Source organism: Kryptolebias marmoratus, linkage group LG12 (assembly GCF_001649575.2).
Source record: "Kryptolebias marmoratus isolate JLee-2015 linkage group LG12, ASM164957v2, whole genome shotgun sequence".
Classification (NCBI taxonomy): Eukaryota; Metazoa; Chordata; class Actinopteri; order Cyprinodontiformes; family Rivulidae; genus Kryptolebias; species Kryptolebias marmoratus.
In genome coordinates, this window is record NC_051441.1 from 8211482 (window position 1) to 8229856 (window position 18375).

General features: G+C 38.7%; 1 protein-coding gene across 5 annotated transcripts in view; it reads left to right on the top strand.

The window, feature by feature from the left end:
* Positions 1-18375, top strand: part of adgrl1a (adhesion G protein-coupled receptor L1a) — an 85811-nt gene that overhangs the window by 24407 nt on the left and 43029 nt on the right. For all 5 annotated transcript variants that reach the window (XM_017425360.3, XM_037978812.1, XM_017425362.3 and 2 more), the window contains one exon: positions 11346-11531. In XM_017425360.3, the coding sequence (XP_017280849.1) occupies positions 11462-11531 (70 nt within the window). In that variant the 5' untranslated portion in view covers positions 11346-11461. The remainder of the gene's footprint in view (positions 1-11345; positions 11532-18375) is intronic.

Consider the following 18375-nt stretch of genomic DNA (forward strand, 5'->3'; position numbering starts at 1 on the left):
GGGTCAGTGCCGTGTGTCAGATCAGTAAGATAGAGAGAGACTTTTAAAGGCATCTAATTGTTATTTTCATCTTTTCATCTACATCATTACAGTTGATTATTTCTATACTCAGTGTATAATATATATGATTAATCTGCAGTAAACCACTGTATCAATTAACATATAAATGCCTGCTAGAAATAATGAATTAATTTGCATACTCAGCTAATCAGCTCATTTGCATGTGTTTAGTTATCTTTAAGGGTGTTTCACTTTATGACTGAGTGCTGCTGTCAGTGAATTTCTATTTGCAATTTAAATCCTCCTCTGTGTTGGGGGAAAAAAAAAAACATTGTTTTTGTTGAAGCACTAGTTTCCCCTAAAGAGCAAAAACAGGGCTGGTTTAGAAAGAATTTGCAGCAAAAGTTAAGTGCCACCTGAATAATTTACTCTTTCATTCAGTAAGATAAGACTCTAAATTCATTTCCTATTTCAGTTGAGCCTCCAAAGCTTCATTCTCATTGGTGAAAACAGCTGGTGGAATGCCTGTGAGTCCATCTTTGATTGGCTGAGCGTTATTTATTTTCACCCAGTCAAAAACGCTTTAATTATTGATGGGAATGAAGCAAACTGGGATCTCATGATGATGATGTGAAAACAGGATGAGGACTATGGAGAGACGGATAGAGAGCAGTCTGAGGCAGGGGGAGGGGTGCAGAAGGTTGAAGAAAGATATGTAGAGGGGGGAGGGGTGATAAGGTGAGTAAGTACAAACAGTACCATCCTTCACTTGGATAGCAGCAGTGGGCGCCATGAGATGTGTTGATTCATCTTCCTTTTTGTGCTCCATTCCCTGTTCCTGCTGAATCTTTTTACCAGAACAAAAGCAAGCAGAGGAAGAGATTCAGAGTGACCAGACGCTTGAGGCTCCCTGAGCGAAAAGGGAGAAAGGTCACATGAAATGGGAGGCTCCACTGAGACCACCGACCACAAGAAAATGTGTCGATGAACTGATGTACCAAGGCCTACAGGGATATGAAGAAAAAAAAAGGGGAAAAAAAAACATGAAAGTTCAAAGGAAGAAAAACTGAAAAGGAAAAGTAGAAAAAAAAACAGTATTTGTTATGTTATTTTGTTTAAATATGTGAAGGGGGTTACATTCTCAAGGTATAATCATTACATTAGCATGCATGTCAGCTCAGAAATACACACTTGTATGGGCAATGAATGCATGCGTGAATTTGCGGGTGTGTTTTCTGGGTTCACATGGGTGTATGCTAGCTCAGCTTCAGTCTGCAGCACCTTTCACAGACTCTGCTGTAATGCTTCAAAGACAACTTCTCATTATACATTTATAATGAAACAAACAAGGGAGCACAGTGTGTCCTCTCAGAAAGAATGCAAGGTGCTATGGATGATTCTCTTCTTTGTTTACACTGCTGGCTTAACAAATATACAACAATATCCAGCTTTCCATGTCTGTAACTGTCTCAAAAAACAGTGACCTATTTCATTTATTTGTATTTATTTTTCCTTTATTTATCCAAAGAGGTTCAATTGGGACTGAGCATTTCTTCTTCCAGGGATTGTTGGTCAAGATGGTGGAGTGAATATAACTAAAATAAATAAATTTATGTAAAAGTTTCTATACAAAAAGATCAAATATAAAAAAGCTATATGTACAAATTAGTTATAAAATGAAGCAAAGATTATCAACAAAGAAAAATATACTGTAAAAACATAAAAAGTAAATCAAGCACAGATCACTACCAGTAAAAAGCCAAGTAAAACTATTGTTGTGTTGCTTGATTATATGAAAAAGGAGGCCAAATCAGATGGGTAAAAATTGAGTAAATTTCTAAATTATTCCTGGAGCGATGTTACAAATTTCCTGTATGTTGAGGTTCACTGAGTGTACTGTAGTTCACTGTTCACACATGTGTCTTACCTGTGTTGTTCCTAGGCAGCTGAGCAACAGAAAAACACAGAAGCTGCCATTTGCTGATTATCTGATACCTAATTACATTTTATAGTATAAATGTAGTGGAGGTATTTTATTGCCACTTCTGTTTTGTTTCACTGCATTTTCTGTTGCTGATCCAGTGCTTTCAAGTTACATGTAATAGTGAATACATTGGTGTGTTTCAGTTTTAGAAGCACAATTAGGTTAAATTAAATGGCTACACATCTATACTGTATGTATGAGCAGTAAGGAGGGGTGGGGGTGGGGTAGGGAGTGAGTTCAAAATTATTAATGTGTGTTTGACCAAGGTAGACAGAAATGTAGAGCAAAAGACTAACTGACAACCATGTTTTTGAGTCGGGGCAGATCATCTGGGGTTGCTGTGTCAGTTGGCCACTCTGCATCCTAAAGCTGGATAACCTTGGCAGGCAGATTGGGGTCAGTACTATCAAATTAGATACATCACTCACACACATTTGGTGAACACAAGTCAGTCAGACATATTTCTTTAAAAAATGATAGACATGTTTGCTCTTTACTTCTGCATTAGACAGCTAAATTGTCTGAATTATTCCAAAGAAATCTGTGAAAGGTCAATAGACTACACTTTTTTAGTGTTTAGCTGAATTGCTAAACTTGGCCTAAACAGGGTAATCTGTAAAGTCCAGATACACTTGTGAGAGACTGAATTAATGCCCTTTCAAATTAAAGGTCACAAAGAATCATCATAATGCACTAACAATCTAAAGGCTTCAGCTACATGTGGATCATTCACTACCTAGTTTTCTAGAAAAAGGCTCTGACATTCGAGTTGCTAAAAATAGTACTGGAGATACTGTGTTATAAATTCAAACTATGTGAATTATCTTTCTGAAAAAAGAAATGAGACACTGACATTTTCTTGTAAAAGAAAACACATCAGAAGTTTGGTACCTTCTACCAAACAAAAGATTGGCTAAGATGAAAAAACTCACTATTTTTACACTCTATGAACTATAAAATAGAACTACCTCATAAGGATCCTGCAATACTGAGATTGGAATTTTGCTATTCTTTGGCTGGGCTCCTTTTGACTAATTCACATTCACTAAGATTACAAAAAAAAAAAAACCCGATATGTGAGTATAAACGGTCTTGGTGTCAAAAGTGGCAAGTTAAAGATATGACTGAATAATTAGTTGATCCTGCCTTTAACACAAAAATGGGTACCTCCATTGTAAGAGTTTTAGCAATGAGATGAAAAGAATGTCATCCTATTTTTAAATGTCACTGTCTCTTTTTGTTCTGAATCCCTGCTCTACTTTGTGCCACAGATCTAAACTGGGTCAACATCACATGTGGTGCCCCGGTGGGCTCTTTAGTGTGTGTACATGTGTGTGTGTCTGTGCATGAATGCTGCAAGCGATGATCATGTGCATCTTAGCACTGTGTACACCATCACTTAGGAGGTGGTGTTTACAGTTTGCCTCCAGTGAATCCAAATGATAGTTAAACAGATATGAATTAGTTTTTTTCCGCATAATTAGTGTCTGTCGTCTCTACTTAAGAATGACATTACATTATGGCCAAATTTTTTGTTCTGCTTTTGTACTCAAAATCAGAGAAAGAAATGTCTGGAAAGGATGAGTGCTGGGTAGTGTTTGTTTTGCTATTGCACGCTGTACTGCAACAGTGAGACAGGGGTTGCCCTGCTGGAGCTTTCAGATTAATAGACACTGATAATAACATACACAACTCACAGTGCGTCTGTCCTTAATGAAGATGGATCTAGCTGGGCCTAGCGGTGCACAGGCTCATGGGGTGGCAGCCTGCCAGTCACAGCCAAGTGACATCTGGGAACAGCTCAGTGCAAAGGGTGGGAGGGAACTTCAATGGAGAGTACAATTTCATAACATTATCATGTTGTATCATAATCCATTGCTGGCGGTTCATAAGATTAATGTCAGAGCAGGCAGTTCTCACTCTTGTTGTTTAGGCTTAATGGTCATGGTGAATTATTCATTTCATTTCATTGATTTGTGACGCAGCTCATGCTGACAAAGTTGACAGCACAGGTTGACTGATATGGAGAGCATCTAAACTTACTGAGGTTAAGGAGCACTAGGCAAAAAGAGAAGAGAAAGAAAAAATCCAGTCCAAGAAACATTAAGTTATTATACTTGGAATAACATTATTGGTTCTATTTAGAAAAAATACAGTGAATTAATTTATGATTTCCACTGGTTTGTAATGGGCAAGATATGAATGCAATGTTGGGTCAGAGGTTTTATCCCTGTAAGGCATTAGAGCTCATTAGAGTAAGGCTGCAACCAACGTTTGTGTGAAAAGACAGGTGGGTGCTAAGGTCACTTCCTCTGGCAGCTGTGGCAGGCATCACAGGGCAAGCATTGATGGGTGGTGGCATTACCTCCTGTTGGATCAGTAATAATGAACACTGACAAGCTCTCCACAGCCACAATAAATCACTGACCACACTAGAGATTCTGTAGACCCGGATACTATCTGCTGCTCTCACTGGCTCAGTAGTTATGATCACACTACCTTTATTGTTCATGTACTGTTTTTATAGCGTTTGTGGTCAGCTGCTTGATTAGCACGTGTAGCTGTCACTCAGGAATTTTAGGCTCTTTATTGTCCGCTTTATTGGTACAATGACTTTTTTAAGAGCTACAACTATTTCAGAAATGATAACAGTAGTCAAAGAGTAGACTCTAGAGATGAGGAGTTGTGTGGGTTGGGGTTTATGGAGAGCTGCATCCAAGGGCAGATACCAAAGCAGTAAAAAAAATGTACAAGAGTGTCTATTGAATAAAGTGAGAGTGGCTTTTTCTCCATTTCCTTCTTATTCCCTTTGCCTTTACCTCTTTGGCAGCTACCCTTTCCCTGTTTGATATCCTTCCACTGTGTTCTGCCGCTCTGCAGATTCCCTCATTTCATTTGCATTCACTTAAAGCACACTTCCATTAAAGTCTTTGCCTGTTTTTTGGTCTCTTCACTTTTTCCTTCTGTTTCTTCAAATAGGTCTTTCTCCCTGGGTTGTTCTTTTGGAGGAAGCCTTATTCCCTATTGACTATACATCCTATCCCTGCTCTCCCTGAGTCAGTAATCAAACACATTGGCCCTAATACACAGGCCATTACAAGAGCTCTGATGTTCCATCTGCACAGAGACGGCACAATGGTGTCATTATTTAAACAGCCCTGCTGCTGCAGCCAGCAAGATACTACCACACCAGAGCTGTGGCCTTAACTGACCTACCCCAGTAAATGGAGAAATGTTGGGATGATCTGACCTGAATGTGCTTCTGTAGTTGTTGCAAGCTTAACAATATTATCCATCCTGAGTGACTCCTTTAGTGTTAGCATTACAGCAGGCTATCTGTTCTCACTATGGCCCGGACCGTGTGGGCCACTGAGCATCAATGCAAATGTAATAGAATCTGGTTGTTGTGAGGGAATAATATCTAATGCTATTATGTTGCTGTTGCTAGCGATAGCCGTACAAAAAAGGATTAGGGAGATTAGCGATAGGCAGGGCAAACTGGAGGACAACAGTGATGGGGTTGTGAGGCCACAAGTTTATCCAAGGTTGATTCAAATATTTTTCTGCAGTGTCAGTAATTCAGTCTTTTTGCCAGCAGCATAACTTCTGAGTTGTATGTCATTACAAACTAAAGTAGAATGGTTTTGTGTTCTGTTTATTGTTATATTTTCTCTTAATTATTAGAACTGTGATGAACAAACAACTTTTTTCTTACCAGACTAATTTGTTTGATATGATCCACATCTTTATGAACACAACACACTGATTTATGTTAAGCTCAAATCCTCAATCAGTCTATTTTAAATAATCACTAAATTCTTAAGAGTGATTGTCATGTCTTGGAATCCTGAAACGCAAGTTTGACAGCAAAAACACAGCCTCCCACTCAGCAAACCTTGATTCTAGACGATGATGGTGATGACATTTCATGATATGTCTGCTACTTTTCTAATGGAAAGTAGGATAATTATATACACTTTTGTGGGTGATTACTTTTATAGAGGTGAAGAACTAATTAATTTATTCTATCTCCTACTCATTTATTGTTACACTTTCTCGTATTGCTCCCTCTTGCCTAAGTCTTGAGAGAACAAAAGAGTATCAGGTGTGACAAAGCTTCAGCACTGATGAGTCAGAGAGAGAATTACTTAGAGGCCCCCAGGCAAAGCAAAGGTTTTAGTCATTCTCTGCTGTTTCATTGTACTCGACACAATATTACTAGCCTTTCCTTGACTAAGTCTATAAATACTTTTCTCTGAAATAGTATCTGTCTGGAACATGGTTGCTACCAAATCTTAACTGTGCAAAGTTAAAAAAAAATGCTGTTTTCATTTTGTTCTAATTTAAGATCAGGTCTTTTTAAATTGAAATTTTTTACTTGATTACAAACATTTAATGCAGCAGTTTGCACGACTTTCTGATTTGCAAGTGAATGATTGCCATTCAGTTTTGCATGCTTGACTGTGCCGGTTGCTGGGAGGCAATCATTTCCTTCATAGCGGGAGCTTTGCTACTGAACCAACTATTTGTTGTTGAAACATCTGAGGCATAAACATCAATCCTAATAACATGGGAAGTGCTGGCGCATCTTTGTGAGATGCAAAGACTTATTTTTGCGTGAAGAAACTGACCGTCAAAATTTATTACTGTCAAATCTTTAAATCAAGTGTTTTCTCAACTGAATACATTTGGGATTGTGTTTTCCTAATTCACACACTGCCTCTCATTGCTCTGCATGATTTCTCACAACATACTCTCCTTTTTAAATGCACCAAAATGCTCATTAAGTTGTTAGTATTTTCAAAGCATTTTATGACTATAAAATATTTTCGGGGATGTTGTTTGTAGAATTTTAACTTTAAAAACTGCAGTGTTAGTACAGCAAGCAACACGAATAAACAAAGTCAACTCACATTTAACAGAACTTGTCTTGGCTTTCTAGAATGTGGCGAAAATGAAGAAATAAAGCCTGAAGCTGTAGCACTGAGAGTTGCACCAGTGTTTCCAATTATGCAGCAAAAGCTGTCCTTGTTCTCTAGCTTTTGATTCTGTTTGGTTAATGTTTCTAAACGCCTTTTTCTTCTGCACAGAAATGATTTAAGTGATGAGGTTAACATAAGTGCTTTTTATGACAAATACACACATCACATAGCAACACCCCTCTCCCCTCAGACAAACCCTGCATTAAAAAAGGGACTTGTGACACTCTGTTCTCAGTAAGCATGTCTGCTAAAGCAAACAGATTCTAATGATTGTGGTGATTATCGTAATGATCCAATAGAAAAGGATAATGAGGTTACTTGCTTTGGATCAAGGCAGCCTGTAAATTGATGACGAACACAAGAAAATAAAGCATTTGAAACAAGATGACAGACTGATGTCCCTGATTGTTACTCTGCTGCCAGTCCATTTAGGCAACCACATGTTTTTCTTTGTCTTGATACAACAGGACATCATTTGGCTTTCTCCCACCTCGCCCCCCACTCACCCTTTTTCACCTTTCCACTGGCGCCGTGAAATCACAGTTCCATATACTACATTTTGTGGACTCTAGTCTGGTAGGAATATGACGTTCTGCTCTATTAGAAGATAAACATTGATGATAATAATAGTGGATGTGATCATTGTAAAAGGTCACCCTCTGGCCTCAGGCATCCAACATCCTCCAGTGAGGAGAACATGAAGGGCGAAGACACCCATCTCACACTCCCTAGAGATTCCTAAACTTTGAGACTTCTTCATCCAGAGGCAGTCTGGTTCACAAACACAAAAAGAAAGAAATACTTTCTCCCTTTCTTCCTGTTTTTTTTAACATTCTTTTGCTTTGCTCTCTTGTCTTTTTTTGACCATTTCACCTTCCATTCTTGACTATTTATTCTTTTCACACAGAATATCTCCCCTACATTGCATTTATTGTTATTTACTACCTTTGGTCCTCTTGCTCCATGTCTGTTAGTTACTTGGGCCGCCCATGTGCTTCCTTCATTTTTCATTTCTTCCTCTTCTCATTCCTTTCTCTTGACATTTGTGTTTATCATTTTTCCTTCACTTTGGCCTTTTCACTTTTCCTCCCTCCCATCATTCCTCCTGTTCTCACAGCCTTCCACTATGAAGTTGAATCTTGTGTACTGCCAGCTTGCGTTTTGTCACAAAATAGGATCAATTTGTCCAGCATGCACTTTTTTCCCCTTCCCATCCTTCAGCTTCCAACCTGCCTTCCCCCCCTTGCTCTCTGTCTTTCCCTGACTGTCCTCATCTTTAGAGACCACAGGAGGGCTATTGTTGAAAAGTACAGAGAACAACAGTCAAAAGAAAGGAGAGAAAAAAATAAAGAAAGAAAAAAAGAAAAAAGAAAAATTTTTTATTCGTAATAACACATAAGTTATAGAAGAAAAAAAATGACTGTCACTTCATAAGAATAAATCTCTTTTTACCACTCATATTAAAGCCAGATCGGGTGGAGAGAAGAGGTAAGCTTAGCGTAAAGACTGTGACAGGAAAACGTCTGTTTAGTGCTTTTATGCTTTTCCTTTCTCTTAGCATGTCCTTTTCTTTCAGATGTTGTTCATAGGGAATATTCACAAACAAACAGAAATTACGGCAGAAGCTCGACAGTTCTGAGGTTCTGTGTGTGTGTGTCTGTGTTGAGCATATCGTAGAAATAAATGCTGATGCAAAGAACAGCTGCTGCAGTCTGCTTTGTTCTTCAGTTTTCCTTCTCTCTGCTTCTTTGCTGTTTGCTGTCTGCATCTTTCTCTTTCTGTCTTGCTTGTATTTTACAACATCCAACGTACTAATTCATGCCGTAACACCCAGGCAGGTTGGTGAATATAGGCTGGCATTGCCACTGGGGAGGAGGTTAAATATCAGAAAAGGTCATAAAAAGGAGGGGCTGCAGAGGTTGAGGGAAAGCCAAATCAGGGATGATGATAAAGATTTGGGGGAGAGTCACTCAGTAATTCAGGAATAACATCTTTGCTATGCCAGAAAGAAAATGTAGTCACTACTGCAAATGCAAAGTAAAGTTATATGAAGTACAAAAAACATATTTTGGGTACATATTTTTACAGTTGGATTTTAACCCATTCATGTATGAAACATTGAAACTGAGCAAAGAATTTTAATGGCTTTTAAAAACAACCTAACTTGCATCAAGTTCACTTTTTTAAGTACACTGTGGTGTCTTCTAGGTATTAAACTGTAAAAAAAAGAATTGATGAATGTGATCCAAATTTTTACTAGTTCACTATGAAATGTTCATATTTGCTCATTGCTTGAAATTTAACTGAGATATTGTTTTGATATGCACGAGGGGTTATCTTCCTGAATATCATGTGAATCGGTACAAATTGCCAGCAAAAATCAGATCATTGCATGACCCTACTTTGTTATTTTTTCTTTTATTATCGTGACAGTTTGTCACAAGAACAATATAATTTGCTTTTTGTTATGCAGTAAATTACTGAGTACAATCAATAATCAAAACAAGGATTCAATAATCCACTGATTCCCAAAATTGGAGGTCTGGAAACAGCCATGTGTGGGTGTCTTGATATGATTTCCAGAACCCAATTCACTTTTACAACGATTGCTAATAGCATAATTTTGCCACAATTGTTACAAGTCAAAAACAGTTGTAGATAAAAATAGTCAAATATTTGTTGAGGCTGTTTGTTTGAAAAATGTAAATCTGCCCTTGTTTAACTGGTTTGTTTCCAGTGTTTTTAACTTCAATCAGCAATAGATGAGGTTGTGAGTTTCCACTTTAATCATTTTATGGATCCAAAGATGAAATGTTTGGGAACCACTGCAATAATTTTTAAATCATGCTATGAATGTAAAAGAAACCAATCCCTCCTCCAAAGTGAGGACTGCTAATAATCGGGAAATTTAAATAGGCATCTCTATATAAAGTTATCTACTAAATTACTTAGACACAGATATTTGCTCACATAAGAACTCAACAACCTGTGTACTCACTGCAACAGAACATGTTGGTAAAAACTGTATCACTGTAACTTTACAATAATATAAAAGATCTCAGAAAGATTACTAATTATTTTTTATGTTTTCATGCTTTAATTAAATTGCAGTCTTTGTGAACAGATGTCTTTCACTAAATTGCAAGGCCTTATTTATTAAAATGTAATAACTGATGAATGATTTCTACATTGATTAAGCACAGAAACAAAAACAAACAAACAAACAGTATAAATTCAACTTTAATTAAAATATTACCTATGCTGAAGTCAATTTAAATTGTGAAGGTGGTAGGAACAATTCCTCTAATAGGTTAAAAAACAATGATCTTAGTGAAATACTATTAAATGTGATCTTCCTTTATTTGAAAGTAAAAATTGCAGGTAATGTTTGGTTCAGGGTTAAATAATTGTGCACTACCGTAGATTCCCTTGCACTGAAGTGTTCTGTTTTTATACAAATTATATAATTTTATGAGATTTAGCAGAAATTTGTAGATTTTAAACTGTGAACATAACTCATGCAATAAGTTTGCTATACAGCAAACCGTCTGTACTCAGATGAATCACATTTGTGTTTATGTGTATGGGGATGTCTGCACCATATCTTTTACCCTCATGCTGTATAATTAAATAAAGGAACATACTCAAGTTCACCTCCAAACACACACATGCAGATTCATCTGTCTGTTTCATCTCTAAGCTCAGCAGGAGCAGTGTTAGTTATAACAACACTGTCTCTGTTTTCTGTGGTTTAACCCCCGCTGGTTCCACTGTCAAAGGATCAGAGTTCAAGTTTCAAAATGTGATTTATGTTATTAAGCAAATGAGATGTTTGAGTCCTACAGCACTGCGGACTGAGAAACCACTTTTCATTGTTTCACATCCTTATGTGTCCATTCCTGCAAACACATTCATAAACACCCACAAAAGACTTGTATTTTTTCCATGAATAAAGCTATGTTAATAGCTCCCAACAAATGTAGCATGTCTGATTGAATCAAGCATCCAAACACTTCAGAGTGATGAGCTGGTAGTGTCAACAGCTGTTTCCCTCACATCCTGCACAAAATGGCCTCAGATGTGCCACCTGATCATTCTACTTGACCGTCATAAGAAGAGCTTCTCCTTTCTCCTCTTCTCTCTTCTTCTCCCTTGATATAACGTCGACCATGCCATAGCATTTTTGAGCCTTGAAGTTATGCGCATTGCAGAGTTATCAGATATTGTACTGTTAAATGCAGTAAAAGTCAGGTTCTGAGCACCGAGAAAGCAAGGGAAAATAAAAGAGCCCCAGAATAACTCTTTTTTTATTTACGTAGTTGCTTTTAAGTTTTTATGGTTCGTAACCTCTGTGCTATTTCTAACCACTTTGCTTGCAGGGTCACCCTCAGGGAAGGTGTAAGCTGAGGAAAGTGCCAGTCCACTCACCTGTGCCTGCTGACCACCTCTGAGCTTTAGCACCATCCCTTGCTCTGCCCTCTGCTCAGCTTCAGACATGGCTCTTACGATCTGGATCATCTTCACGTGCGCTGTGGCTTTTAGCAACATTGCTCCGTCCTCACAGGGTAGGTTTTTTTATGCATTGTGTTGCTTCTATATTTATGAAGAAGTAAAACCACTGTGTTTGTCTGCACTCAGAGTCTATACTGCATATATTCATCACTATTTGTATTTCTAATGTGCATAACTACGTATTGATTTACTGAGCTAGCTCATAATGTTGGGCATAAGCCTCTGTTGGTTTCACTGTTCCCTGTAGCTGCTCTGACTGGATTATTGCAAATGAGAATGTAATATTTATATGTTAGCTATTTGATGAAGGTTGTAAGTATATTGACTTGCTGACCGAGCTAGAAATGCTGCACTTGATTAACCAAACTGTCTCTTATAGTAGACAGAGGGAGAAAGTGTGGTGTGAGGTGGAAAGTGCATGTGAGAATGTCAATAAAATTTCTTGTCATCTTGATGTTAGTTGAAGCGTGGCAAGCGAATAGGAGGGAATCCGTGCATGTAATGGTGCCATATGTGTGACCTCCTTGAATGTGCCATGTACCATGAGATATTGCATTTTCTGTGTATGATGGCCGTTGTAAGCTTGGCAGCAGGTGACCTGGTTGGGCTGAACTGATGCTAGAGGGTGTGTGGGTGTGTGTGTATGCGCTTTGTAGATGTGTATGAGCAAAGGAGCAGTGATTGCAGGAAGGATGAAAAAGGAGGGGCTGTTGAGTGTCCTGCTAGTGGCCTGCCACACAGATAGCAGCACACCATCTGCTGTATGCTCTCAGTCAGCTCAGTGCCAACAATCTGCTGCGTGATGGACAGCTAGAATAAGGAGGAGGAGCTTCGGTGAGACATCACCACATGGAGTGGCTGGTGATGACAAAGGATGAATTGAAGGATGTGCAAAATAGAGGAAAACATTAAAATGTGTTTGGCTTAATTTCTAATTTGAGTAAATGCTGTTCTTTACATCTTAATTTGGCTGCATTTCTTAGCATACCTTCTGCTCCACATAATTGGCTGCTGGCATTGTTTTTATTGGCGTATTTATGCGAAGATAAGCCTACAACTATCTGTGTGACCTGGCACTTTGGGATTATTAATAATGCATTAATAATCAATTGACTGTTATCTGTATTTATCCCCAAAGCACAGGCACAGCATTTGGTTTGATGAAATTAATTTTTTTTCTTTTCCTTTTCTAATAAACATCGACACATGCTGATGCACACCCACACTGTTTTAGTGCTCCTAATTTTGGCAGTCGAAGTTTGGCATAAATTCATTCTCTTTATTGTAGTGTGACAAAGAGAAGCGGAGAGGAATGGAAAAGAAGACAAGGGAAATAGATCCTAAAGGAAGAGAGCTGGGTTTTGATGTGATGAGAACTGCGGAAATCAGTCTCAGACTAATCAAAGCTCATTTGGAAACCTACATGAGCATCACACATGGCTTCACTGTCTAATGTGTACTCCTGCTCTCCCTTGGTGTGCCGACTAATCTGCCATGCTTTAACCCCTCTCTGCACATTCTAATATTTACCCCCAAGTCTCACGCATTTATTCTCCTCTTAAAACAGCTCTTTAGTGCAAATATCCCTTATCAGCATGAGCTTAGTACACATTCTTCTTCACTGCTCTTTCCCATAAGCCTTGTCTCACATGCAGAAAATATATCCCCTTAAAAAGTGTGTAATTCATTATTTTTCTTTGAAATGCAAGAGCTCTGGGAGGCAAAATATGCTTTTTCATTAATGGATAAAAACTAATCTAAGTATAAGAAAAAAAGCGCATAATCACAGTGGTATCTATACCCAAGCCCCCTTCACCCCTGTGTTCTGACAGAGTTCCTCAGAGAGTGACACACATACCTTGACGAACTGAATTCCAACTAAGAACATACCCCTCCTCCTCCTTCATATACTGTGCTGTTGATCTGAAAGCCCATTAGGCTTGCCTAATGTGGCAGGCTTTGCAGGCAGCTGTGCTGTATGTGATGAAGTCCCGACACAGAACTTTCATTTAGCAAAGCAACAGCATTAGCGTTTGTATTTATGTGCACTAGTGAAGGCAGCCAGAGCATTACAAGGCTATTTGTAGGTCCCTTTTTTCACTCTGTGATTTCTGATTACAGTATTCAGAAAACTGAATATGTTCACGTTCAGGATGTAGTGCTACTGTATGTACATGCAAGAGGTTTGTGGGTTTAAGTACTTACATGCTCACATGTTCAGCTGTGTGCGTGCCACTCATACACTGATGCCAGTGCCAGCTGACTGGTTGAATCTGTTCTCATCTCTCCTGTATTTAAGCCTTTGCTCCAAGATCAGTCGTGTGGAAAGGCCCCTGGCCCTTAAGTGCACAGGCAGACATTTTTATCTGTCTGCCCCTCCTCTCTCCAGCTTTTTTTTCCCCTCCTGTGCCTGTTCCCTGAACAGCAGCTATTATTTAAGGAAGGGAGACTAGCTGTTTTTACACATCTTCTCAAAAAAGTGCCCAGTCTCTCGACTGTCCTTGGATGGTGACATAATGTCTGGATGCAGACTGATCTCAACATATTATTTTGCTCTCTATAAGGCAGGAATGGGCAGCTATTTGTCACAGAGGGCCAAATGAGGAGTTACTAACTATGCCTTTGCAGGCCTGCTCAGCTGTAGATTTAAAATTCAGAGAGAAGATCTGAAAAATGCTGACCCAAAATAACATTCAGTATCGAATCTTATCAAGAAGAGAAAGAGAGAACTATCAGTCTTGGAATGCTATAATACTAAAGTTATCATTTCATACCTGCGACCTGCTCACAAATGCATAAGAACTGAATCTCCAGCAGGCTTGTAGCTATAATATTTTCAGAAAAGCCGATAAAGCAGTTATGCCTGAAGCTTTGCTACATGCACCTGGTTTCTTGTTGTATAATTTACTGAACAGCATATTGTATTACCTCAGTAGGTATTCATGAACTCCTTGCTGCAGATTTCTCTTTGCTCTGCATGTCAGTAAAACCGCTCAAATTCCTGGCATTTGTTGATCGGAATCAGATGACGCCAAAAAAAAATCAATTATTTCAAATAAGTCACTGATGTTAAGATTATGACAAACTGTGTTTGCCTAAAAATCACTTGTCAACATCTTTTTTTTTCTCACATTTCTTTCCTGCAGCACCTGCCACTGTTGCTGTTGTCACCAGCTGGTGATAATGTTTTTGCCTGTGTCTGTGTATATTTATTTGTCTGTAATGTTAGCAGAATATCTCATGAACCAGTTGATGTATTTTAGTGAAATTCTCAGAAACTAATCAATGGATGTACATTGATAAAAATCCAACATCCAGCACATACTCTAAATGCTAACTGATCAACTCTGTCAGTTTTGCTGAAACTGAGTTTTGATGTAGTAGTGGCTTAGAGTCATCCCCAACATTATATGAGATCTCAGTGTTGCATGATATTGTGCTGTCAGTTACAAGGTTTAATAAAAATGCCTACAACTCTGTCCCTTCTCAGCATGAGATGATTTTAGTTTAAAACTCTGAAAAAAAGAAGCAGGCAATGTGCATTCTTTTGAGGAATGCTAGGCCTTTAATTTAGCTTAAAAAAATGTTCTAATGAGTTTTATATAATTTGATCTTAGAATTAAAAAATTATTTGTTTGACATTATCAGAGTATTGAATTCACATAGTAAGTACAGTTGTTAAAAAACTGAATTTCTTTTTATTAAATAACATGGTACAATCAGATGGCAGATGGCTTACACTGGAACCAAGTGATAAAACTTAAATCAATACAAACCAGTTTATTTCTTTTTGTTTTTAGACAAAAGCTTACATATCTGCCTGGATGTAGGCTCTTGCAGACATATATAAACTTTCATTTGTTCTAAAATTGACCTTTAAATATAGTTTACTATGGTATTTCCCTTTCATAAGCTGAAACCAAAAGGCTTTACAGACACTAATTACCAATCAAGGGGCTTGTGAATATTGCAAATCATCTGGATTTTGCAATAAAGAGCTGCTGTAAAGCTTTAATTTTCTTTTTTCTCTCTTGCCTCTTGTGTGTTTTCAAGCTTCTGTTCCTTCCACATCCCATTAGCAACAGTCAGTGCTTCTCACTTCTCCAACTCCGAACACTCACCTCTAATTTTCATCCAATCTCTCTGCTGTTTCTTCCCTTAACACCTCAGCTATTACTCCCCCTCTTTGCATTGAGATATCCCCCCAGTCCCTCGTTTCACTGGCCTTCTATCTCTCTTGTGGCGCTTCTTTCTATCTTTGCTAACTCCATTTTTTGCTTAGCTTTTTCCAGCCCTCCCCAGCTTATCACTTTACCCCACTTCTATTCAGCCTCCCTCCTTGTGATCAACCTCCCTGCCTCCTCCCAGCTGCTCTGTTTTTCTTTCCTTACCCCCTGCATACCATCTGTTAATAGCGAGCTTCTCTTGTCATTGTCATTTTTCTCTTTCCTCCCACCCTCTTTTACCTCTTACAGTCTTCTCTCATCCCTCGTTTGCCACCTCCCTAGTGCTTGGGGTTTCTGTGCTCTTCAAAGCCCTTGGCTGGGAGCAGTAGATCACAGAGAGGCCTGCGTGAGTGAAAGGTTAATGGATGGCCTTTGAACATATATTGGGAGTAGGGGGTGGGTGGGCTGAAGGAGGGAGAGGCTGGGGTGGAGTGGCGGTGTGTTCTCTGAACGCCTCCCTTTGAAGATGACGCAGGTCGCTCTCATGTGTCTGTGCTTGTCTACATGGGTTGTGCTCTTCTTGTTTATTCATTCGTTCACAGTGTTAGTGTGAGTGTGCGTATGTCCATTTTGTTTGTGTTTGCTTGTAGTTGTGTATGTGCAGGGGCACGCTAGTTTGTATACATTGATTTGTGCACCACAAACAAGCTCATACAGAAAAAAATAGGGACTGTGTTCCTGTTTGTGCAGCCCTGTGATAGCTGCTGCATTTTCTCTCCTGATCTTGCTGTGGAACTGAGACTTTGTAGTCATGACGGACTGTGTGTGTATCAGAGACTATCAGTCTGAATGTGTGTGCATATATATGTGTGTGTTAAGTATGTCATGTGCTTAAGAAAATGTGCAATAGCCTGTTATGTTTTTTTGTGAACTGTAGATTGATAATTACCAGCAGCAGCTTGAAGCTGGCAGCCAAGGGCAAAGAGGGTACAGAGAAGGGGAAGGGAAAATAGAAAGAGAGGCATGGATCAGAATAGTAAGGCTGGTAAAACAGTGAGTACAGCATAGGCAAAGTGAAACTGAAGAGTCTGAATGAAAAGAGATATTAAGACATTGGAAGAACAGAGGATGGTTGGGGAGGCTAAATGAGAGCGTTCGCAGGTGGATCAAATTGGATGAGGGATTGAGGGATGGTGCTGAGGTGAAAAAGACAAAACACAAAGTTCATTGCGCTGTGGCTGAATAAAATGCCATACAAGCATCAAAGGTATTGAGAGGGGTTTAACATCTGAACACATTTATATTTAATACCTATGAAAAAAATGAAAGAAGTTTACATAACCACATAACAAAAGAAAAAAGATTGATCGGCTTGCATGCACATAAAAATAAACTCAGAAGTACAAACTGGCCACACTGCCAAAGCTCTTGCTTAGTATATAAGAAGGTTAATTAAGTGTTTAATGCAGCAGCTGGGCTGGGCTTCAACACTCATCTTTCCTAACAAGTCTCAGGATGCAAGTTGCAACCTTTCCATATGCACACAAATCTTCCTAACTGCTATCCCACTCTCTTTCTCCACACTTTATCTTTCACTTTCCTTCCTTTTCTCATCACCTTTGTTTCTTTCATTGTCTCACTGTGTTCCTCACTTTCTTCAGTCTGCTTCTCTGCCTCTGCTCTGTTTCTTTACCAACCCTATGGCTGTTTCCTTGCAGCACCTGCACCACCATCCACCACCATGTTTACATGAATCTATATGAATCTAGGTCTGACTCACTGTCTGCCGGCTTGCCTCCTGTAAAATGTGCTGGAAACTGAGAAAAGAACATAGTTGTGCAGGGCCTGTAGCATATCTCCCTCCCAGGGGAAATAGAGAATACTTTCCACCGGGTGGATCTCCTACTTTTGAGGCAGGCTGATTTTTATTTATGGCTATGCTGTTTTTCCCCATTGAGGCAATTTTATTGCATAATTAGATGCCAGAACCAGCAATGAATTGGTTTGACAGTATGAGCACGTCCAGTCTCGTCTTCCCACTCAACTTTGTGTGAGTGTGTTGTTCCAAGTCTCAGTGGCTTTTTAACTGCCCATCTTAATCTCTTTGCTTTAGCCGCTAGTTGCCCCCAGAGCAAAGTTTGTCAACACACACTGAAATTCTGAGGTTGAGGATAGATGAGATTTAGGGCTTGTACTCTCTCTCTCTCTCTCTCTCTCTCTCTATATATATATATATATATATATATATATATATATATATATATATATATATATACACACATACATGCCTGCAAGAATTGTAAATGTAATGAGAATAGCTTGCATTTGGGGTGTGTCTATACTTTTAAACTTTTTACCAGTGGGTTTATTTCTCCTACATGAATGGTGTAATGTTGTGTGCTGTTCTGTACATCAGTTCAGTTAGAGGGCTGTGCTAATTAAAGAAAAATAAAGAAGCTTTTGGTATTGAGAAAAGCCAAACAATAAAAGGACTTTACTTGGACCAATCTATCTGTCCCATTATTTTATTATGATGACCTTGTGCACTCACAAAGAACGGTGTTATTCTTATATTCCACCAATTTCTTGTCTGACAGTTTCTATCTTTTTTTCTACTGTTACCCTTTCTCATTTGTTTCCATTTCTTCTGCCCTGTGTGTTTAGGTTGACTCAGCTCCATCAGAGTGGAAATGTGTCATTTTGGTGCTGCTTTGTGTTCTGACCTTATAGC